Here is a 25,749-nt window from a genome sequence, read left to right on the forward strand (position 1 = left end):
GATCTTCGTTAATATCTCCAACTTCGGCTATTTATTAGTAACTTCATGTACTTTATCAAGACAAATGTTAATCCTGTCCCAGAACTCAACGGTCGAAGGGGGTGCAACAAGATTCTGCTTGTTTATTTACTGCGTTGTCACATGAAAGGAAGAGAACTTTCTGCGTTTTAGATGCCAAGGAGGAGGTAATTCCCCGCGTGATCGGGCGTCGTGAGAATGATGTGATTTGAAAACAATAAACTAAATTACCGGTAACTGCTGTAAAGTAACTTTGCTTTTGATGAATACATTGTAAGATAAAATAAGATTTGAAATGAAAAAATATATAAGTCTAACAACAATTGTACAAACTACAACTCATTACTGCAAACTACGATATATTGTTATAACAGTTACACATGTATAAAGGTTACTGAGGTATAGTTCGGAAGATCTTCACAATGGATAAATAAGAACAACTCAGGTGAAATTAACTCAGGTTTTTATTCACAAAAAAAAACAACAACAAAAAACAACAACAACAAAAATATAAAAAAAACCTTCTCTGAGGGATTAACAGTTAGGACTTTGATTGACTATCACACCTAATTATAGCATTATCGGTTATTGTTAGATGACGACGATAATTTCCAATTATTGGACAATGCCATTGTGAACTTCGGATTACCTCAGCTCCATAGCGTGAAACGTTCCTAAACAAATGCAGATGTTTGTGTTTTAAATATTTGCTTGATGAATATTCTGCTGGAAATATTTTGTCGATTCTACCGAGAGACCGCAGAAACGCAGAAATATTTCCCCCGTAGAAATAACCTGCTATACGGTATAATAATTATCAGTCATTCAGATTTCTACGGATAACAATGAAATCAATAACACTCGTCTGGAAAGTGTTAAACTCCATATTTCCTTTTTTCAATATAAAATACTTTTGGAGAGTCACGAACTTTTAATCTTAAAAAGATACTTGAAGGACAAGGGATAAATGAAATTGAGACTTTTGCAGTAAAAACATTAAATTACATTAAATACCAAAACGAGCTACTAATCTGGTGACAAGGTGACCTTCCTTCTTAATATGGTATACGTGCTTAAGTGTAAGCAGTAAAGTTTCGTGTATTACTGAAAACACATGCAAGATCAGACTTAATGAGATAATAATGATTTTTTTAACGTAAGTTGCAAGATTAAAATGATTTCTACATATGAATGAGATGTTTTAAAATCTTTCAGTTCATATTTTGGTGTCCTTTCGTTAGGTCTAAAAAGATAAAAGATAAATGGCTAATTTCAAATAGTTGAGAATAACAGCGGCCAGGGGCGACATGATTGCATCTGGTGTCATATTTATCGTATGGATTTGAAACAAATATAATGTAAGTACTCAATATTTCAAATTCTAGCAGCTTAATGAAAAATAAAACAGAAAATAGAAAGTCAGACAGATGTGAAAAAATTCTTTGCGTTGAAGCTATTGAAAATTGAATATCCATATTGATAGACAGTCAACATATATCATTATTTTTAAAAGGAACATGAGCTTTCAATGAGGATCTTTGCAAGAAAATAATGACCCCTAAAATGTTATTCTCTGTGTTTTGATGACATGTGTTATATTCTACAAGTCTAGAGAAAATCATGTACTGAATGATACCATGTAACATTGAACAAGACTTTTCATTGTCAAAGATGTGTAAACTCTGCAAACGGGTTTATAATCTTAGCTTCGATAGAGACAAAACAATTCATCCCCTATATTTTCAATTGTTAGAATTAGGGGTCTACTTTTCAATCCTCCCGGATTTTTTTTTAGTGAAATTGGGTTTATTGTTCTATAAACCTTCTACTTCAAGTATCCTTCTCAAGTTTTCATGTCAATAATTTGGCGGCCACCATGAATTCAAAATGACGGCTATGTAATTCAATGATACAACTAATAATAACTATTTATTTTGGTCAAATCTTGGTAAATTTAAGAACTAAAATTGTATCCAAATGTTCCTAAAGCGTTGCCCTTTCCAATTCAGTTACTTTATGAAGTTAACTAATTTGCATATCTATGAATATCAATGAGTCTGTAAAAATCATCACAGAATTTTGCATATAAATGGACATACATTTAAGTTAAACAAATTATTTCTTGGCAAGTTTAAGTCAGTGAAGTAGTCAAATGGTACCAAATAAAAGGTAAGACACTAAGTACCAGTCTTGAGTTGAATAATTGGTGGGGTATGAAAGTGACTCCTGCACACAAAATCGCGGACCAAATAGAGTTTATCGATAAACAGTTTTACTATAGATTTGTATAGGAAAATATATTTCAAACATTAAAAACGTATTTTTATCGTTATTTAACAAATTTTATAACCTCGTGAAGTAATCTTCATTTTTTTGGCCCTTTATTTCAATATATTTTGTATCGATATGATTTTACAAAAACATATTAATTCCATTTTTGTTTGAAGTTGATGACAGTCACTATGGTTTCTATGTATTTCTATATAGAAATTTTGAAAACATTGATTAGGTCAGGTTTTAAAGGGCTATAAAAATATTTTCTATCAAAATTACATTACTTTATAACCTCGTGAAGTATTCTCCATTATCTAAAAATTGTCTGGGTATGTTTTATTTTAAAATTGAATAATAACAAATTGCTTCCATTTTAATTTGAAAATTAAGTAATCGCAATCTTGAGCACGCTTTTCACAAATATTTACTTGACGGTACGACGGCACAAGGCAATGCTTATCAATGTACTGCATATCTGTTCGAGTGTTTTATTTTATTTTTATTTATTTATTTAAATATATATTCTGATTAAAGGTAAAACCTTTTTTTTTATATTTTTGGTCCATGCATTCAGCGAAACATAACTTCACCCAGCATATACTCGTACATGACAGAAAACACACATTGTATACGCATGATGAACAAGTATTTTTACTGTAAAATCGTACATTTTACTTATTGTTTAATATATAATTATTTATAACTCATGGAACAATGTCGGTATCTAGCAAAGTCCATAAAATACAATTAATTACAGTAGCTTAAAGATGTGTTATATTTTGCTTTAATTTGCATACTTCAATAATTCTATCTAACCAAGATGCGTTGCTCAAAAATGTAGAGCCGAGTTTTCCTATATATGTCAAACAGAAGGTATATCGATATAAAAATGTCTGAAATGACATTTGTGTAGTTGAGGAATAACAACTTGAAGTTTGAATCAAATCCATTTAGAAGTAACTGAGATAGAGTCAAAATTCATAAAAATCAACACAAATGTGTAAGTAAAAAAAAAAGGGGGGGGGGGGGGGGGGGGCAAAATTCATGAAATATTTGTACAAGATTTATGATCCTTTTGTAATACGATGTGGGCGATAAGATGGAACAGCTATTTTAAGTTTAAATCAAATCCATTTTGAAATTATAACTGATATAGCGTGAAAGTGCATTCATGAAATATATTGATGCAAGAGTTATGCCCCTTGTGTCATATAATGTGAGTGATAATGTTGAATAACTATTTAGAGTTTGCATCAAATCTATTCAGTAATAAATTGAGATACGAAAAAGCATGAAAACCTTTAACCTTAAATTTTAAGTTAAAGGTGGATAATTCAAGAAATACTGGAGTGAGTGTTATGACCCTTGTACCATATGAGGTGGTTGATGGAAAGGAATAACGATTTTAAGTTTGAAACAAATTCATCGAGTAATTACAGAGATAAAGTGAAAGTGCATCCAGATTTTAACCAAAGTGCGGACCAGAAGGACGCCGACGCCGAGGCCGGGTCGAGTAGGACAACTCTCCATACTTCGTACGGTCGTTCTAAAAATAAAAGAAAAAGTAATCAGACAAGCTTTATCAAGTCTCTGACCTTATAAATCAAAATTCATCACATCCCTTGTATGTCTTTATTTTGCATAAAGGTAGAATAAATGCATGTAAGAGTATCAAGATGGTGCTGCATCTCTGCTATATGAGTTGTGACTAGCTCTCGTGAAACCCTTATTGGCATAAACTTGGTATGTACTACAAATATTTGGCAGTTGATAATTAACGATATATAGCTAATTAACGATATATAGCTGTAAAAGGAACTTTAAAATGTATCTGTTAAGGGGCCGAGTTGTAAAACATTTTGACTTCGAATTGCCTGTCTTTCACCGCTGCCGAGATTTCTGTCCGTGGTAGAATACTTTCTGTCTTCCTCCGCCGCAAAAAAAGCTGGAAAGTGGCCATATGACCTACGACCATCGGGTTTGTTTTTACATTTCCAGAAACTTTTCATTAACATTACTATGCTTTTAAATGTTGTTTTGAAACACGTTTTGATTGAATGTAGCTGTAACACATGGCTAAGAATACGTTAACAGAAGAACGTCAAAGCTGAAACGAACTGCCCATTACCTACAAACATACAACTGAAAACTGAAAAAAGAACACGAAGCCTTGATTCAGGCTTCATCTATTTTTTTTAGATTATATGAGTATGCTGAAACAGACTTGTTATTCTATAGTTAAGACCCAAGAAACAAAACTGTTGTGCAAGAAATGTTTCAGTTCTTTCTGTTTTGGTATAAAAGCTGCTGTTCACTTCTAAATAATATATTAACAGGAAACCGTAATGTCAACTGCTGTAGACAAAACAACGCCTGATGAAGTTATAAAAGACTTGGGAGGTTGTGGAAGGTACCAGGTGCGGCTGTGTGTCATTATCCACCTGGTGAAAACAGTGATCAGTTTCAGCTCCGCAAACCTGGTAATAATAACTTCAGTGCCAGAATGGAGGTGCAATGACAACGTTTATAACAATGGTACTTTTCTGGAACCATCCTGGAACCAAACTTGTTTAACAATGAATGGTACAGAATGCGATTCATTTTCATTTGAAGAAGAGACCAACACACTAGTAAGCGAGGTGAGAAGTTGTCTAATTATATACTAGTAATAAAAATAACGGAACTAAACTGTCGGATAATGGTGAAACACAACGCAATCTAGCTACCTAAGGGAAACTGCATTGATATTCAGATCGAGGAATATAACTGCTTGATAACTGGATATACCTATATAATTTCTGTAGAAATAAATTGGCTTGTATTTTACAAGTAAATATGAACACGCATAAAAATGTCCGTATGGTACATTTGGTATACGTTCATTAATATGCATGTCCTGACACAGTCCTGTAAATAGTACACAAAAATAATTCAGAGAGTGCCACGTTAACATTGAAACACATGGAAAATTTCATTCAATAGCAAAAAGGTTGAAGTATATAATTTATCACGGCAGTCTCCGATAACCAATAAAACGGCTACATTTTAGGTGTTACTCCAACGATATCTAAGAATGTTTTGACTCAAAAGCAAAAGTACAGTTGTTTAGACCTTTAATGCATAAATCAATCTTTTTTCTAGTGTTCATGATAGATATCAGCCAAACTCGGGTTATAATAATAGATAATTAGTTTTAAAACTAATTGTAAACGGCCTACCTTTTGACGGCACCATTATAACATCACTGCCGATTGAATATTTTATGAGAGACGAATATAGAATCTTGCATTCGTTAGTTTAATACATGCCGTATTTTGGAAATAAAATTTGTAGGTACATAGAATAAATGCATGTGATTTAAAGTTAAAGCTTTGCTACAGGTAAAAAGTACCAAGTCATACACAGTGGTAAAAGTTGCGGTCTATAAAAGCGCGTTAAAGTTATATATTAGTCTCGAACTTATGGCAAGCAGTTCAGCGCAATAAATAGTACATATTAATACCAAAAGTAAAAATATGCCCTTAAAAATACTTAATATTTATGTCATAGAGCGATATAAAACAAACATACGCATGCATACACACATATACGCCTACACGCACGACTGTACGTACGTATTCAGTATTTATTAATACGATAATAAAACAAGTGAATGAAACATGTAAATATTTTTGATATATAAACTATTTAGAAAATTTCAACTCAGAGATCGCTTAAAAAAGACGATCATTAACATTACAGATCAGTTTAGTTCGATCTCTAAAATTTGATTCATTAGTGCCCATACGCAGACCATAGGCCACATACCTTGCATACCAGAATCAGTTTTTCTTAACAGAATAAGTTATTGTGTAAAATCAAATTTCCTTGTTCTTTCAGTTCAAACTGATTTGCCGAAACGACTTTATTCCAAGTACAGTAAATTCCATTCAACTGGCAGGAGCTATGGCCAGCAATATCATTTTGGGACACATAGCAGACCGGTTAGGTCGGAAACCCATATTTCTGATATCAATACTATTTGTGTTATCATCCTGTTTAGTCGGATTTTTCTCAGTCTCTTTGGAAATGTTCGCAGTGTCAGCTTTCTTTACTGGATTTGGATATGGTGGCTTCTTTACTACACACTATAATTTAATGTCTGAATATACTCCAGCAAGGTGGAGAGGCTTCGTAATTGGATTCCCGTCATATCCGTTACATCAATGTTTGCTATCACTAATTGCTTGGCGGATTCGAGAATGGCGTTACCTCTTATTAATGACATCAATACTAGGAATGCCGTGTTTCCTTGCGGCTTACCTGTAAGTAGATATCTTATTTTTCTTCTCTATTAACAATCCATACACTCTTATAGTTAATTGTAGATTGCAAAGAAAGTTAATCGAAAATTGCCAGATGCTTCGATTACCTCTGGACTGACTCAATACAACCAGGTCTGTTATTACTATTCTAGGTTTCGGTAAGTGCTTCCAAATGATCTTCTCATAGATTGTATTGACTGTTAAAATTTCAATCTTTCACTGCAATTTGGTGGACGTAAAACACTTTTGTTGTTATATCGTATTGTTTTTTATATTGTCATCAGGAAATGTTGAGAAGTATCAGTATAAAATAGTTGCGCTAGTGCTAGGAAAGCGGGTTGCTCGAGGCTAGATAGTGCGAAAATATTTGTATCTCGCTTAAGGTTTAGGAGTATATCACCAAAACACAGAAATATTTTATAAATGAATAACATCGTTACCAATATTTTACTTAACCATTACATGTTCTGACGTACTGTCCCGTACTGAAAATATTCTGAAAAAGTTGTCCCCCTTTGAAAATGAATGCCATTTGTAAAGAAATAAAAATAAACAATTGCTGAAAACTGTGTTCCACTTAATTATGTAAAATTTCAACACTCGCATGCGATTGCAAATGAATCAAAACTAACATGTGTAACAGTTCTTTGAAAATGGTGAGTTTTTGAAGGCGTTTGACTGCCCGGAAGTGGGTCCCATTTAGGAAGTCTTTTTTTCGGAATTCAATGTTTATTTTAGTATACTGACACTTGTTGTGTTGTTTTTTGTAATGATAGCGTGTATATTACTTATATTACTCTACAAAACAAGTGTCAGTATACTGATATAAGCATTGAATTCCGAAAAAAGAACTGTTTAAACAGGCTCCACTTCTAGACAGTCAAGCGCTTTTAAAACGTCACCATTTTCAAGGAACTGTTACACATGTTTGTTTTGATGCATTTGTAATATCGTGCGAGTGTTGAAATTTCACATAACTAGGTGGAACACAGTTTTCAGCGATTGTTTATTTTTATTTCTTTACAAATGGCATTCATTTTCAAAGGGGGACAACTTTTTCAGAATATTTTCAGTACGGGACAGTACGGCAGAACATGAAATGGTCAGGTAAAATATTGGTAACGATGTTGTTCGTTTATAAAATATTTCTATGTTTTGGTGATACACTCCTAAACCTTAAAAAAACCTTTTTAAGGAGATTGACATCTCAAAATTGGCTTCCTTTAACAAGTAATCCGAAAACATTTGTAACTGCACATCTTGTGTTACATTTTTTTTTCATTTTAGAAATACGCAAATACGCAAAAAAAAGATACAGCAAGAATGTTGATTAAAATATTTTCCCGAACGACTTTGTATGTATTCTATGAAATATATCAAACATCTATCCATCACCTCTCATGCCCTCTAGGACTGGCGTCAGGTTAGGTCCCTTACATCGTAATGGAATAGGTTCAATGATCCGAAATGGCCAGAAAATTTAAATACACTGAATCCAAGTACAAGAAAGACATTTGAGCCGCGCCATAAGAAAACCGACATAGTGGCTTTGCACCCAGCATGGATACAGAACAGCCTGCGCATCCGCGCAGTCTGGTCAGGATCCATGCTGTTCGCTAACGGTTTTTATAAATGCAATAGGCTTTGAAAGCGAACAGCATGGTTACTGTGGTAGTGAACAGAATCTATCGAAACGGTCTTTGAAAGTATAAAATGAACCAAGCTACTTTGTATCAGACTAGGTTTGACTAAAAGTTCATTCTGCAAGAGAAACACCTGTATCTTAATCCCTTATCATACCTTTTAGGTAATTTCCTTTTGACAAGCGCATGATGGGCTGAGAAAATATTGTTGATTTAAGGCCAATGACGAACAGAGAGATGAAACATTACGTACATAGAATGTTATTTGACTTCAACATAATTTTACCTTTGAATTATGATGATAATGATAATAATAATAATAATAATAATAATATCTTATATAATGTTATTTGTTATTTAAGTATAGTTCCTGAAAGTTTCCGCTGGTATATAGCACATGAGAAATTTGACAAAGCAAAAGAGATCGTCAAATCAATTGCCAAGTTTAACCGCAATTATGATTTCAACACTGCAGTTGACCTGAGAAGGCTCGATAATCAAACCAAATTGCGATATTCGTTACTTAATCTGTTTCAAACACGGACACTGGTGAAAGTAACACTGTTTTCAGCCCTTAATTGGTAAGTTGTTACTTCTATTATTATATAATTTGTTTACTTTTTTACCTTTTAAACAAGTATTAGAAACACAACTCGTTGCATTGAATAACGTAATCGACAACACATTTCATACAGCAATCCTAAAGATACTTGATAGCCTCCTCTAAAGTCGCCAATTTCTACTTTTGAAATTGTGTTTCAGATGTACAAAAATAAATAGTCCTTCAACGACTGAACTTTTAAATGAACTTTGTTTTAAAACGAAATACAACAGAGAACACTGCAGGTCTGTAACAACAAGTTTCCCCCTAAATAGGTTAATAGGTCGAAAAATGAAGGTATCGTTTTTCAATGGAACTCGTTGAAAAATGAAGACAACAGGTGATTTGAAAACTTTATCTTAGTCTTACCCCCTATCAGAAATGATGAACAACAGTAAAATAAACATTAAAACATTTCCATGCAGAATATTTAACGACAGCTAAAAGCTCAGTCAAAACAAAAATTATTCGAAAGAAAGTTTCATATTTTTACGTACTGCTGCATTTTAACTTTCAATATGGTGTATATACAAGTATAAACAAACTCAACAACACAGTCATTTTTAGCGATTACTTCACAACAAAAACAATTGTTTAGAGCCTAATCAGTAACTGTTTATAAAGGATCAGACGATTTAAGAGCAAACAACGATTTAATTCGACTTGGTGATTATGGTATCATTTACATTGGATAAAGAACACCAGCTTTCAATTGAAAATGTTCATATCCTTTAAGTACATCAGATGTATATTTGGAATTTCGAAAAAAAACACGCACTTGGTGTAATACATGTGTTGTATCCATTATTAATGATGATGTTTAAATTTCATATACTTTTCTGGTGTTGTATAGTTTTTAACCATATTCCAAAAGGTATCATCCTAACTCAGTTACACATCCAGAAGCAGCACCTCACAACTGTGACATACATGTATCATGCTAAACTGTAATGCGTTATAAACCCATAAAAAAGACCCGCTGTACTTTTTCTACATCGAATTATAAGTGAATGCCAGACGGGGTTTTTTATCGATGCAAATTAGCATAAAACATAGTTGAAATATTTTTAAACCAATTTCTTTTTGATACCTTAATATCAAAACTTCGAATTCTGTCATTAAACGCTAGATAGACTTTAACATCTTTCGCATGTTTAGCCATATCTCAAATGACGTACATAACATTGATCTAGAAATATAATTTATATTTTTGCAAAAAAAAGAGGTAAATGTTTACAATTTATTTTGCAAACAAACCACCGTCAGCGATTATGATCTTTCAAATGCAGCTGTTACATTACTCTGGAAAACTGTATCATGATATCCTCAATAACAGAGTCTCGTGTAACATTTCCTCACCCGTAAAGATGGGCTATATATTTCGAAAGACTGTGACTCAATGCAGACTTGGAGCGCCGGTATAAATTACAGACTCCGGTACATACCGGATAAACTAAATTTGAACGAAAATATCTTAAATGTATATATTTTGTAACCATGGTGATACTAACCCTAACCTTTAGTTAGTATTTTGTGCATATTGTACACTAAATGCATGCGAACATGCAAAAGTATGCATATTTTTGCCGTGCGCTACAATTGATAATCACTTTCGGGCATGCGCAGAAGACCGCTCCAAGTCTGCAATGAGTTACATCGATTTCGGAATATTACGATGGGGCCTATTTTTTAAGTTAATACAGCTGCATTTTGTTCTGAGGCATATGAATAATAATATGTACCAAAAATTAAAGAGTACAACTGAATTTGGCCAGGCACTATATAGCAGCGTTAGCGAACAGTCTGTTCAACGCGAAGAATGTAAACAACGTGAAAGTATATAAGTCTGTAAGACATGGAAGTACATGAAAAATGTTTTGCAAAGTGTAATTGTTTAATATATGTGAACTTTGTTCGTAAGCAGTAATATCTTACAAATTCTCGAATCGTAAATGATAATGTTTTCGAAGTAATATTTGCTAATACGAATGCACACCTGTTATACAATCACAAGTCACGCTGTTCGTGGATATTTGCAAAACAACAATTTCAGATAACCAAAACGAGACTATAAAATTTAATTGTATTTTTATCTCGTAGACATTATTAATACAGTAAACAATTTTCCTACAATTTAAAACTTCTTGATTTTATTACAAGAATAACTATTCACACAAGAACTTTACTTCTTTGAAAATCGTTGGTTATTTATTAAATAAGTGAAAGTGTGCAATTCTATTCGTGTTAGTTGACTTTGTGTAATCATGTCATGAATGAAAATAATCAATTTTTGACATATATGTTTTCAAAAACATCAACTTATACATACATTGTATTTCAGGATAACACTGGGAGTCGTAGTATTCGGCTTACTATTTGGGATACAGAATCTCTCAGGAAACTTGTACTTGAATATTTTTTTATTTAGTTTAACCACGATTCCTTCGAAAGCAATTGCCACGTGGCTAAGTAACAGGTAAACGTTAAGATGTTGTGGTAGCGAAGAGATTTGGTGTTTATCTCTGATCAATACAGTTCAACTGTTGTCTTGTCATTATACAGTTTCAATTTAGTTTTCCTTTCTTTGAGATGATTGATCGTCCTTGAAAGTGATAACTGAAATCTCAAATTTATATTGATGTGACTATAGCAATCGCTCTATTGTAACTGAAGACACTTAAATTTCTGGAAATTGGTAGTTGCAATTTAAATGTTAATTTGCTGTAATATAAATTGCGTTACTGCTTCTTTAAGTTTGCAATAACAAATGAATATGTTTGTTATTTAATATGAGTATTTTATAAGCATGTACGTTTGATAAAGAATTAACATTCTGAAATGCAAAATTTACAATTTACAGAATTGGTCGAAAAAAGGCAACACACATTTGCTTCACCGTTGTTGGAATTGCAGGTCTTACAGGTGGCGTTTTGCAAACATTAGGTAATTCAACCTGGACATTGACCCTTTACTTTTGAGTAAAAGAATATGACGTAAATTTCAGTTTTTTTAAATCACCGTGATTACAGCTTCACTTGAAAACTGTCCTGGCAGAATTTTTCACGCACTTTTACCAAGAAAAAATTATTCTTCCGAAAAGCCTTTTCTTCCATCAGAAGTTCGTCAAAATCTTGAGACGAACCTCTGCATTATTCTACCGTTTATAACCGAGTAGTATTAGCAAATCATTGTTCGCCGCTATTTGGAATGCCGAATTGAAACTTCAAACAACACGAACGCGATGTTCTTGTTAACGACAGAAAAGCGATATTCTCGGATTGCGATTAATGACGAGTTAACGACAGAAAACCGATATTCTCTGATTGCGATTAATGACGATTTATTCCTGTAATAGAAATTTACCTTGAGAAATAATGATATTACTCGTAAGCCGCCATCGATATTGGAGATGAATCGGTCATGCTTTTCACGAAAGATTTTGATGGGCGTGCTACGATTTGTCACGAAACGATGCTGGTTGGCAGAAACGTTTTACCTGTAATGTAACAAGGCAAAGCATATCAGCAAAATGTGCCGGAGGATCCTCCGGTGAATTATGGTAGATCTATGGTATGCTAGAATGCCTTAAAATGTCTCTGCTCCACAATCTCAATGGATAATGCCAGAAGATGGTATTTTTGAGCTGTCACTTTTGATTAATTACTATTCCATGCAGATCTGTCACATCTGCATATGCCATGTTTATTTCCAACAATCTAAGCATCTTAGCCAAAATTTACATTATGTTCTTATATTGTATTTTCAGCAAAAACGTTCAAGTTTAAAAGTATTTCCAGTCTAAATATTACTATGTTTAAGGTATATAATTTATTGCTAAAATGCAGGAACTGATTTAATCCATGTGAAAGCAGCATTATTTGAGAAAAAACCTGAATACACTGTGTCAGACCGTAACTGTTCTTACACGACATGAAAATGTATGATTTGATGTTTACAGTGTTTTGGTTTTCATTCAGAGACAAATTGTATTTTATTTAACACAAGATTTTACATGCGTGTCCTTTCATATTGAAATCAGTAATTGAGCTGAATAAAATAATAAAATGCTAGTCGTGCATTTTGTCCTTTTTATTCAAAGTGTTCAATAAGTTAAATGTTGAAAGACAAAAATGTAATATTTTGTTTATCATATGTTTATTTTTTATAGCCGAAACTTCAAAACGTCTTGTTTATTTTCCCATTAAAGACTAAATCAATCTGATTAACGCCTTATACACTTAAAGAAACTGGCCTCCAGATCCTTTGAAAACCAAAAGAAAAATTTTGTTTTAGATACCTGGAAATTAATGCTGCATTTCTTTAGAATGCTTTGAAACTTAATTACTGACAGACTATATGTTAGTTTAAACATATTTTATTAGCGAAATGGTTTACAAAATACATATACAATCAACAAAATTCGCAAAAACGCTAAGGATAGGATCAAAAGCCTATCCTAAGCGTTTTTGCGAATTTTGTTGATCGTATATGTATTTTGTAAACCATTTCGCTAATAGACTATATTTTACGGAAACACACGAGAATTAGTTGCTTTTAATACCTTTTACGATAAAAATCGAAAAGCGTTTATAACGCTTTACGCAAGGTAAATAACCTCAGTTATAAATCTCTATATTTAACGCGCATTGAACACTAAATCCTGTAAAGCGTTACTGATAGGACAGCGGACAAAACTTCTTTATTGCCGCGACAGTCCGGGTTCGATTTCCGACGTGGTCATCTTTTTACTTGATTTGGCATTTTCAAAATAGTTTAGAAACAAAAACTCGTTTTCTAATGTTCATAATTTAACCAAACTTCAGTTGAAAGAAAGAACATTTTCAGCCAAACTCTGGAGGTCAGTGCCTTTAAGAAAGAATTTACATTCAGTGATAGAATATATCATGCATAATGCTATTACGTAATAATATAACTTAAAACTATAGGTTTGCTTCGATATAACGGTCATTATTTTCAGGCGTAAGACAAATTAATTGTTTTGTTTTTAAACAGATGTAAAATTCAAGGATCAACTTACCACCGTGCTAGCCATTATAGCAAACTCAAGTACATCAGCAGCGTGGGGAACAGTACAGACAATGACAGTAGAACTCTATCCAACTGTCATAAGGTAGTCAATTTGTGGGACGTGGTATGTAATGGAACATTTGCCATGTCGATCTTGGGTCTATTCCTAGATCCTGCTAAAAGGATTCAATTAATACGTAATTTATGCTATGTGGCGACCGAAAGAATTACCCCCGAGCTAAAACTTGTATGTGTAACATACATCGGTACGAATGCAATTTTGCCTCTCCTAAATTTTGCCCACTTGCAAAAGATATTCTGTGTACGTACATTAACATTTTGATTTAATTTTGGTCTCGCAAAACGGTGATATTTGAAATTTCATTTATGGGGAGGTACCACAGTGCGTAAGAGTAACAATTTAATTTCACTGAAAGATCCTCCGGCAACGTGTCTATCAACATACAATTTCATACATGCCGTCGTTTCCGTTGTAATTAACTATGTTGTTTAACGTCGCACCGACACATTTATAGGTCATTTGGCGACTTTCCAGCTTTGATTGCGGAAGAAGACCCAAGGTGCCCCTCTGTGCATTATTTCACCACTAGCGAGTACCTTGGTAGAGCGAACTTGATGGCTTCCTCACATGTGGAATTCAACGCCCTGTATGAGGCTTGGACTCGCATCTTGCGGGACAAGTAATTTCAGTGACCTTAACTTGAATTTACCAAACTCTTCAAAAGATAAATTGGTCGATTAAGAAGTGCCTATCAACCTACAAGTTAACACAAAATATACAATCACAGAGCAGTCAGATTTAAAATGAACAGTCGTCAATCTCGGTTTACATCATTAAACGTATAGTTGCATAATAAGTCACAATCATTATTTTCGAACGACGCGATATTTTGGTCGGATATATGTATATAACTTTTTCTGTTAAATAATTAAATATGGTAAAACTTATTATAAAAAAGTAGATTTGATTCTTACTATAAAATACACGAATACATCAGACATGTAAAATCGCAAATTCAAGAGTACAGTGAAACTGTAACGAATGGACAAAGTAGGAATGCTTATCTAGCTATTTCTGCGGAGGTGAAAAGTGTAATAGCAAATAGTCAACATATTTTGGTATATTTTGGTATATTTTTCTATATAATTCAGTCTAAGATCTACAAAAATCTTCTATTCTAACAGAAACGGAATTCGAATTTTGAGTTACATAAATTTATAATATTTACTATCATTTCTAGGATTTTACTTCGTTTGTGCCATGTATAAATTATAAAAGATACATAAGTATATATGTTTATATAGATTCTTTTGTTGAATATTTGTATATATTTTTTACATTGCAAACTAACATTGCTGCTGACGTTTTTGGTGTAAATATTCATGTAAGTTCATTTAGACGAGCTATATCGGCATACATATTCCAGCGTTCAGCTTTTAATCAGTTAACGAATTTGAACTGTTTTACATGGTGGATGATTTAGGACATTTTGTTATGACGAATTGACGTGCGCGCAGAGTTTGTAACACTTTTTGTTGTGTCCTCTTTGCGCGCGTCAAAGCGTCATAGCAAAATGTTGTAAGTTTTGTATTGAGTTTTGGCACGCGACAAGACGAAACTAACAACACGCGATAACGAAACACAGAACACGATTATTAAAACGAAAGTTTATATCCCGTTCTGGCGCGATCGCCATCGACACAAATTTCGTGTTGGTGTGTTAGTGTGCGCAACAAGACGAAATGAATTGTTTCATTGCTTCGTTGGATATCCGAATTGTTCTTCTTAACTTTTCTAGGAACATTGGATTTGGGATGCTAAGTTTCATCGGAGGAATCGGTTCAGTGATCGGGCCACAATTTGTATATCTTGTAAGTTGTTAAAATATTTCATTTAAGAACAAAGTCTACAAGTAACAAATAAAGCAAGATGTTTTAACAACGTATTATGCGACGGGTAATACATGTACATATGCATCTCTAATTTTAATATTAGACAACTTTTACTTGAAAATTAAAATAATCAAAAGTCATTCTGTCACTAAATTATTCCATACATGTATGTTGATATTGAGTGCAAATGTAGAAAAATCCCATTAAATGCATAAAGCTTCACTTTCTAGATAAACTTTGTAAATGTAAAGCTGAATTTATCAAATGTCGTACAATAACAGTTGTTTGTTACAAAAACTTTAATATCTTTAGCGAAAATTTCTGTTATACTACTTTGCACCGTGTAAAATCTAACGCATTTCAGAAACTTTTTTTTTTAATGTCGAACATTTTCTCTCTATTTATATACATTTTTTCTAAAAAGTATGTGCCTTCATGTATACATTGATATGTGGTTAATGTACTCTCTCTCTCACACACACACACGCACACGCACACACGCACACACATGAAATTAAAACAAACCAATTGTTGTAACCAAAAAGTAAAAAAGAGCTAATAAAATAAAGTACGACAAAAGAGGTGAGGTTAAGCAACCCAAGTCTTATGGAAAGATTGGTAAAGGCAAACATATTCTACTCCCTTTATTTACCTATATAATGTAATGGTCGAAAGCTCTGATGATCAGATTTGCCTTTTCTCTTTAGAAATTTAAAGAATTTTTCCTAATATGTACATTCTCAATAAATAGATTTACTTTCTAAATGTGATTCAAATAAAACAAACCTTTCGGCGCATACAATGATTTTAAGTTTTACGCCTCATCTTCGTACTGATGGAATGATTAATGTTTTAAAAAGTCCTTACAACTTTTTCGTTTTAGGATACATATATGCCAGGAATTCTGCTATATCTTTGTGGTGGACTTTCTGTTCTGTGTGTGATAGGTACATCGCTGCTCCCAGAAACTAAAGATAAATACCTTCTGGATATAATACAGGTTGATGCACCAGTAACTACAGCCTTAAATGAGGTTTCAGAGCTACCAGAAGGTATAGAAGAAGAGATAGCTGGTGTGAATGGCCACATCTAAATAAATTGACTTTTAATTCAACAATAATAGTTGTATCACAATGTGTTTTATCATACATCACATCTTAACAATATAAATGTGCGAATTTTAATAAGTTTCATGAATCTTATATCATTGTTACATATTTATATTTATTAAAACTTCCTTCCAGTTGTTTGAAGATTGCTACATATTCATTTAAACTTCCCTTTACTTGTTGGAAGATTGTTACATATTCATTAAAACGTCCATCAGTTGTTGTAAGATTTTTGAAAATATCTCAACTATGTCATCTTTGTGAAATATTAGTGCACTGGCTCTCAAATCATTTGATACATAAAAATGTCGAACTGATTCAGAGTCATTCACTGGCAAGTACTTCCTAAGAAATTCATTTTACGAAGTACACGAGTTATGTCTTCGCTATGTGTACTAATACACGGCAGTTGTTCTTTTATTTTAAGTATCTTGTAATATTTGGATCATTTGTTATGGAATTTGTATGAGGACGTCGGAAAGTGTTTTATATAATATAGAAAGAAATACATGTACAAAAATATTTAACACAAAAATATGTTTGACATACCTTAAAAAGTAACATTGACTTCCAGTTGAACTAATTTTAACCACTGCAGTGAGTTCATGATACTTTGAAATTACGAGACCAATTAGCACACCTTTTCGTTACATTTGAATGAAATAATGAAAGTTGAAAATTGGCATAGTTTGTTCAGTTGATTAAAATACCAAGCAGCATCAGCAAGTGACGGCTTAGTATCGAAATCAGTTTGTATTCGGCAAGCATTTACAAACATCTATAAGTATCCGCAATATGGCTTATCCCTTTTGGTACCACATTTACAAATCTCAGAGCGTCAGGAAGTGACGGCTTAATAAAGAAACCATTTTATGCTCGGCAAACATTTACAAACTTCTGTAAGCATTAGCAATATAGCTTCTCCCATATGGTACCACATTTACAGTTGTACAGCTCCAAGAAGTGATGCATAATAGAGAAAACATTTTATACTCAGCAATCATTAACAAGCTTCTGTAAGCATATGCAATATGTCTTATCCCATTTGGTACCACATTTATAAAGTCTCACAGCGCCAAGAAGTGACGGCTTCATAAAGAAATCATTTTATACACAACAAGCATTTACGAACTTCTGTAAGTATTCGCAATACGGCTTACCCCATTTTGTACCACATTTACAACAAATCTCTCAGCGTCAGGAAGAGACAGCTTAATAAAGAAATCATTTTATGCTCGGCAAGCATTTACAAACTTCTGTAAGCGTTCGTTATATCGCATATCCTTGCTTTATTTCACATTTCTCCTAGACCCGACCCATTCATCTACCCTTCACCCATTTGTTTCTACATTATAATCAAAATGTACTTGCTGTTGGATTTTTGAAGCAACCTTTTCACGAGAATTTTCTTCTTTTCGTTGTGGGCCTAATTCGTGATGCATTGCTCTACGGCTGTGTTTGGTGTGTTCTATGCTTTTGGGAAATCTGCGCTTTCATTTTATATTTTATCTAATTTGATACTTTAATTAAATGTACAAATCTCTCAGTATTGTACCTTGACATTTAAAAACATTACTCTGTATTTGCTCTCTTGTATCTATTTAGGTCAATGTATATATTTTTCTCACTATTCCTCATCTTTCGCATTTTTATTACAGTACTTTTCGAGATATGTACTGATTTATTTCAGAAGCGAATGTAGACTATACAATTAATCTTTATTATATTTTTGAAAGTCCATTTTTCAACAGTTATGACACTTTCCTGATTTTCGCCTTTATTTTAAACATGTCGGCTATTATCCATTAAAAATTATGTCAAAGTATGACAATTTGCACTCTGATACTGACTTTGTTTCGGAGATTCTGGAGTTTCATCTATAGCTTGCACTGATGACACTGATTGTATCATAATAATTTTATCAGACATGATATCACTGTTTTGAGGACCAAATGTACATAGTTTACAATTGAGCCGTGCCGTGAGAAAACCAACATAGTAGGTTTGCGAGCAGCATGGATCCAGACCAGCCTGCGCATTCGCGCAGTCTGGTCATGATCCATACTGTCCATAAACAGTTTCTCCAATTCCAGTAGGCTTTAAAAGCGAACAGCGGCGGATGCGCAGGCTGGTCTGGATCCTTGCTGGTCGCAAACCCACCCACTATGTTGGTTTTCTCATGGCACGGCTCAATTAATGAATGATTTGCCAATCAAAAGCCGTTTCGTAAGTGTTCTATTAGTTAAATAGCATCAGAAAACAATCTCAACATTCTGTTCAATGTTTGACTCTGTACTGAACTATAGGCGGCCGTTTAATGTCTCATTTCAAAACATCTTAGTGCTGGGCTGAAAAGTTGCAACAAGATACTATGCATTCGTATTTCTACCAATCGCTAGGCTGATGATTGCCACATGTGGCTAAATCAGTAATAATGACCACTTGTTGCTAGAGGGTATTTGGATGCTATTATTCTGTAATATCGCAAAGTAAGTGCTCACTCAACAAGAGTCATTCTGACGTTGATAACGTTGTGATACATTTCGTGTATATTTGTACAAATCAGATGGCCAGACATAGACAAATGCGAGAATAGTAAAACACAAACTGGGATAAAATTTAACCAATGTAAAATGACTGGAAGGGGTAAATTCGTCTGCTTGTCTTTTTTATCAAATCTTAAAGTAAGCAAGTGCGTTGTCATCTTGGCCAATCCGAATAAAACCATTATTTTCTACGAATGAATATATCTATTTAATACTTTTGAAATGTTCAGTTTCTTTTAAAACTATTTATATTCAATCTGTTAATCCGTTCTGTATCAAATTTCAAAGGCGGAGCTTTTTTTTGCAAATTGAACACTGTTAGGTACGATATGATACTGTACCAATCGAAAGGCATAATGATATTTCTTTACCTAGTAATCTTACTTAGGGTTTTTGTGGTTGGTGCCGAGTTTCAAAATGAAAACTATAGGTCCGAACCGTCACTAAGGAAGAAGAATATACTTCATTTAAAGATTCTTGCTCGTTGAGGTTCGTTAACTTTTGACTTCCTTACCTCGAATGTGAAAGCTATCAGCTTATTTGAACCACTCTCGAGTCCGCTTCCTGGAAAACGTTACTTGTGTCATATGAATAGTCATGGTCGTGACAATAGTTATTAGAACTCAATGTTCTTACAGCACTTTGCCATAAAGCTTTGATGGTGCGACTTAAATACAATGACTGGTAATATTTCAATAACTACGTTTGTCAACGAATTCAGAGGACATTAGGAAAAATATGTCTCTGGTGTTCGTCTGTTGTATGACTTTAGTTGCCAGCATATTAAATTTAATTTTAATTAAATTTAATATTGATTTCGTACAGTCCTACTCTCGACCGCGACACTATGACATCACGATGCTATAGTACGATACCAATGTGCATCATCGAACGCGACATCACGATAAGGTTATGTGACAGCACGGTAATACGATGCAAGAGCACAGCAACACAATCTGGCAACACGACAATACGATGCGATAACGTGATATTAACATTCTGGTGTCATACTGTTTAACCTCAATGTCACATCGTGTTCTCGTACTGAAACATCATGTTATTGCAGTTTCGTCCTTACCTCTGCAGGGGTCGACTGTACGACAGTTTATTGACCCTATCGGAATACCGTATATTAATGAATGCAAATTGGTAAGTACTATATTAATGATATAATTATAAAATGACGCCGCAAATGCTTTTTCGGCATTTCATGCAATTTAAGTTTAGCGCTAATGATAACAGCACCTGATCTTCTTCTTCTTGTCGTTCGCAATAACAGCACCTGGTGATTTATATTACAATTTCTATTTCAACAGGAAAAAAGTTCGTTTTTAGAAAGAATATTACGTTTATAGATTATGTATTTATGTAACATATATGTCTTTAACTCTAAGAATCAATATAATTTACAACATTGTAGTTAAAGAAAGGGAATAATAACTTTTCAGTATTTGCGTCTAACTACAGCATAATATTAAGCTTCTTGCAATTTCCGTATTTATAGAAATGGCAATACTATATTCTAACATTTGCCATTTAAACATTAGTAGAAAGCTACCATATACCGCGCAAGAAATACAAATATATCGTTTTGTTTTTACATGAAAATGGCCAAAATGTTATAACGAAACTGGTTGCAGAAGCTGTGCTATTACGTACGTAAATTAAATGATAAAAGAAATAAACGCTATGTACAAACATGCATCTTCATTCAAAATAACATTTACATATACGTTATGCTTCTCTCTCACTCAAAGAAAGAGGATTTCACCCAGTGATATGTTAAAATAGAAAAAGTGGAAACTCCACAGGTCGCTCAACACAACAAAAACGAAAATGTTGCAGGCTCGGTTTGATTGAACCTGTTCGTGGACGGTAGTGGAAATGCATGCTACCGTCCACGCCCTCTAGCCCCGGGTTGAGCAGAACTCAACATTTACACATGCTAAAAGTACAAAAAACAATTTAGAGACATCCGCAGACGTGTTCATACGGCGGTGCCCATGGAACCTTCAATGGTACACTAGTGTGTAAGTCCATGATGACTTAAATGTTATGTTATAAATAGACAAAGCTGCTGTATCAATCTCCCAATCTTCTATACAGATACACGATGAACTAGTGAGCATCTAGTTAGCATATCATAGAAACATGAAAAAAAATTCCAATACTAAAAAAGTTGTGTAAACGTGTTAAGGGTATCGGTGCCTAGTTGATAATGTGCCGGCCGCTCAATCCAGTGTTCGTGGATTCGAACCTACTGGGGTCCCGACCATGACTTCTCATTTGACACCAGTTCTGGCATTTAAAGGAAGTGAACATAAGAGTTCATGCATACATCATAATCAAAATGAACAGATTAGCATAAACTAAACTCGTGTAAGATGGAATCCCATCAGCATGCAATATATAGCTATCTACAACAAGGGGTAAATGAATTGATCATTTCAAAGTGGAGCAAGGAACTAACAGCTGTGTTGACAATACGTTTAAACCTGTTTCAAATTTCAAAGTATAGGTAAAAGGTAAAAGATTTGTTTATTATTTTGTCACCTCTATTGAAAGGGTCGGCCAATTTGGCTTATGAGACACCTTTATTGTGCGTACTAATTACCTCCAATCTCGTACTACTTTACCAGGCGCCAGGCGGATAGAAGTCAGTAATAATTCATTTAACTACCTCGCGGCTCACGAACAGGCCTTTTCGGAACTAGTCCCATGACAAACATCCCCCGGACGAACGCTCGCCATGGGGCTCGAAACTTTTATCTCCCGAACCTAGGCGGAGGCCTTAACTACTTTACCCCTTCCCCAATATTTGGAGTGAAACTAAGATTTGCTCTTGTCCTTACATCTGTTCCTCCGATTTTGTATCATGCATATCTCAGAAAGCATTTGCCCTGGAGGATTTAAGGTTATCTAGTACACTTATATCAAAACGTTTGACATATCCAATATCTTCTATAAACAAGATTGATCATTTACTTTAATACATTTAGTCAAACCAACAGAAATGCATTATGCTACGAAACTTAGTTCTAGTCTTTTCTGTTGCATTATTTACGATTGTAACTTTAATAGCAACACAGAATGCTTGCTACGAACTGTTGTTTCTGTGGTGTTATTTTACTGAATGGAGGTGTTTTGGTTATATGAGAAATAAAACTGTTCAATTTGTTCAGATCTTAAACAAGGTAGATGCGTACGTTCGTAGCCGCAATTGAACTGAAAAAGCATACCATAGTCACAGCGCCACCACTACTGTATTGCGCCATCACTGATGCGATAGCGCCACCACTTTTAAAAAATATTGGCATGTTTCTTTTAAGGGAAATTTCATTACTGCTAATGTTTGCCTGTGTAAGTATCGTACATATTTAGACCGTTTGCATGCGCGATAACGTTCTTATGATGTGTCTATGCATCAAATTACAGCTCAAATACAGACAGATATCAAAAGATCAGGAGAAAAGTTTTTGACACCACAATTTGTATAATAATTTAATGAAATTACAGTCATCCTGTAGTAAAAGTGTTCTTACACGGAACTACATTCTCCGATTTTTAAAATAAATTTCATCAATTAAAATATAGGACAGAATGTAAACATTTACAGTTTGAAACGGGTGATAGCTGCACCACGGAAATGTCGATAGCTCGTAGATGAATAATACATTTGAAACATTTACTTCTTGTCGCTGTGCTTCACTCTTTGAAAAGTGCGAAGATGTGCTATTTATTTCGAAATATTACGAGGGGCATATTAATAAGTTACCACAGCTGCATTTGTTTTAAGGCATATTAATAATAATATAAACAAAAGTGTAAAGAATGCAATTGAACTGGGCTAGGAGTTATAGCAGCGTTAGCGAACAACCCGTTCCACTCGAAGAATGTAAACAAAGTGAAAGTATATAAGTCTATGAATATATAATTATAATCATGAACTGAAGTTTATGAAAAATGTCTTGCAATGTGCAACGACTGTTTTAAATATGTGAACTTTATCGAGATTTACTTGTAAGCAGTAATATCTTACGAATTCGCGACTCGTATGTGATAATGTTTTCGGAAGTAATATTTGCTAATATGCACTCCTGTTTTAGTATCACGAGTCACGCAGTTGGTGGATATTCGCGAAAAAAATAGCAATTTCAGATAACCCAAATGAGATTATAAATTGTATTTTTACCTCGTAGACAATATTTTGTGGATCAGAAATCACAAGAACTTTGCTTCTTTGAAAATCTTTGGCTATTTTTGTGAAAGGGTGTAATTCCATTCGTTTTAATTAGTTTTGTGTAATTATGTCATGAATGCAAATAATTATTTTTTTGACACATATCATTTTACTAATTGTTGTTTTCGAAAAATCCACTTTTATATATTTCAGGATGACACTGGGCGTCGTGGGATTCGGCTTACTATTTGGGATACAGAATCTCTCAGGAAACTTATACTTAAATATTTGTTTGTTTAGTTTAACCATGATTCCTTCGAAAGCAATCGCCACGTGGCTAACTAACAGGTAAACGTTAAGATGTTGTCTTTGTGAAAAGATTTGGTATTTATCTCTGATCAAAACAGTTGAACTGTTGTCTATGGAGGGTATTATCCGCCACAATACAAACTGCTACATTACATATTTCAAATTAATAAATGCAAATTCCATGAACCTAGATGACACCTTCTAACTTCCTGTGAATGTAAACTGTTTTTTTGGTATTATCCGCCACAATACAAACTGCTACATTACATATTTCAAATTAGTAAATGCAAATTCCATGCACCTAGATGACAACTTCTAACGTCCTGTGAATGTAAATTGTTTTTTTTTTTTTTTTTGGTATTATCCGCCACAATACATACTGCTACATTACATATTTCAAATTAGTAAATGCAAAGTCCATGCACCTAGATGACAACTTCTAACGTCCTGTGAATCTAAATTGTTTTTTTTTTTGGTATTATCCGCCACAATACAAACTGCTACATTACATATTTCAAATTAGTAAATGCAAAGTCCATGCACCTAGATGACAACTTCTAACGTCCTGTGAATCTAAATTGTTTCTTGGTATTATCCACCACAATACATACTGCTACATTACATATTTCAAATTAGTAAATGCAAATTCCATGCATGACAACTTCTAACGTCCTGTGAATGTAAATTGTTTTTTTTTTTTTTGGTATTATCCGCCACAATACATACTGCTACATTACATATTTCAAATTAGTAAATGCAAACTCCATGCACCTAGATGACACCTTCTAACTTCCTGTGAATGTAAATTGTTTTTTTTTTTTGGTATTATCCGCCACAATACAAACTGCTACATTACATATTTCAAATTAGTAAATGCAAAGTCCATGCACCTAGATGACAACTTCTAACGTCCTGTGAATCTAAATTGTTTTTTGGTATTATCCACCACAATACATACTGCTACATTACATATTTCAAATTAGTAAATGCAAATTCCATGCATGACAACTTCTAACGTCCTGTGAATGTAAATTGTTTTTGGTATTATCCGCCACAATACATACTGCTACATTACATATTTCAAATTAGTAAATGCAAATTCTATGCACCTAGATGACAACTTCTAACGTCCTGTGAATGTAAATTGTTTTTTGGTATTATCCACCACAATACAAACTGCTATATTGCATTTTGCAAATTAGTAAATACAAATTCCATGCACCTAGATGACAACTTTTAACTTCCTGTGAATGTAAATTGTTTTTTTTTTTTTTGGTATAATCCATCACAATACAAACTGCTATATTGCATATTTCAAATTAGTAAATACAAATTCCATGCACCTAGATGGCAACTTCTGACTTCCTGTGAATGTAAATTGTTTTTTTTTTTGGTATTATCCGCCACAATACAAACTGCTACATTACATATTTCAAATTAGTAAATGCAAAGTCCATGCACCTAGATGACAACTTCTAACGTCCTGTGAATCTAAATTGTTTTTTGGTATTATCCACCACAATACATACTGCTACATTACATATTTCAAATTAGTAAATGCAAATTCCATGCATGACAACTTCTAACGTCCTGTGAATGTAAATTGTTTTTGGTATTATCCGCCACAATACATACTGCTACATTACATATTTCAAATTAGTAAATGCAAATTCTATGCACCTAGATGACAACTTCTAACGTCCTGTGAATGTAAATTGTTTTTTGGTATTATCCACCACAATACAAACTGCTATATTGCATTTTGCAAATTAGTAAATACAAATTCCATGCACCTAGATGACAACTTTTAACTTCCTGTGAAT

The 25,749-nt window shown here is 33.5% G+C and overlaps 2 protein-coding genes across 4 annotated transcripts in view; both read left to right on the forward strand.

Annotated features, from left to right (window-relative positions):
- The first annotated feature begins 1,147 nt into the window (after positions 1 to 1,147).
- On the forward strand, positions 1,148 to 24,383 carry LOC123543084 (solute carrier family 22 member 21-like). 3 transcript variants are annotated; one of them, XM_053531581.1, is made up of 9 exons: positions 1,148 to 1,376; positions 4,629 to 4,931; positions 6,172 to 6,596; positions 8,602 to 8,820; positions 11,182 to 11,316; positions 11,701 to 11,783; positions 13,854 to 13,971; positions 15,689 to 15,761; positions 16,783 to 17,574. In XM_053531581.1, the coding sequence occupies exons 2-9, from the start codon at positions 4,638 to 4,640 to the stop codon at positions 16,873 to 16,875; spliced, it is 1,440 nt and encodes a 479-aa protein (XP_053387556.1). In that variant the 5' UTR covers positions 1,148 to 1,376; positions 4,629 to 4,637; the 3' UTR covers positions 16,876 to 17,574. The 3 variants fall into 3 exon arrangements, with proteins under 3 accessions (XP_053387556.1, XP_053387557.1, XP_053387555.1); XM_053531582.1 differs by lacking the exon at positions 16,783 to 17,574 and adding an exon at positions 23,831 to 24,383 and having other exon boundaries at positions 1,153 to 1,376; XM_053531580.1 differs by having other exon boundaries at positions 1,157 to 1,376; positions 16,666 to 17,574.
- LOC123543173 (solute carrier family 22 member 6-like) overlaps positions 23,918 to 25,749 on the forward strand; it is a 41,228-nt gene continuing 39,396 nt past the window's right edge. The window contains exon 1 of the mRNA XM_053531583.1: positions 23,918 to 23,965. Coding sequence (XP_053387558.1) covers positions 23,925 to 23,965 — 41 coding nt within the window. The 5' untranslated portion in view covers positions 23,918 to 23,924. The remainder of the gene's footprint in view (positions 23,966 to 25,749) is intronic.

Source organism: Mercenaria mercenaria, chromosome 19, assembly GCF_021730395.1.
Source record: "Mercenaria mercenaria strain notata chromosome 19, MADL_Memer_1, whole genome shotgun sequence".
In the NCBI taxonomy this organism is placed as follows: Eukaryota; Metazoa; Mollusca; class Bivalvia; order Venerida; family Veneridae; genus Mercenaria; species Mercenaria mercenaria.

Bases quoted from the DNA above. Each gene is read 5' to 3' on its own strand.
- LOC123543084 (XM_053531580.1), top strand. From the start codon at position 4,638: ATGTCAACTGCTGTAGACAAAACAACGCCTGATGAAGTTATAAAAGAC. The intron at 4,932-6,171 runs GTGAGAAGTTGT...TTGTTCTTTCAG, and splicing joins CCAACACACTAGTAAGCGAG to TTCAAACTGATTTGCCGAAA. The intron at 11,784-13,853 runs GTAATTCAACCT...GTTTTTAAACAG, and splicing joins TGGCGTTTTGCAAACATTAG to ATGTAAAATTCAAGGATCAA.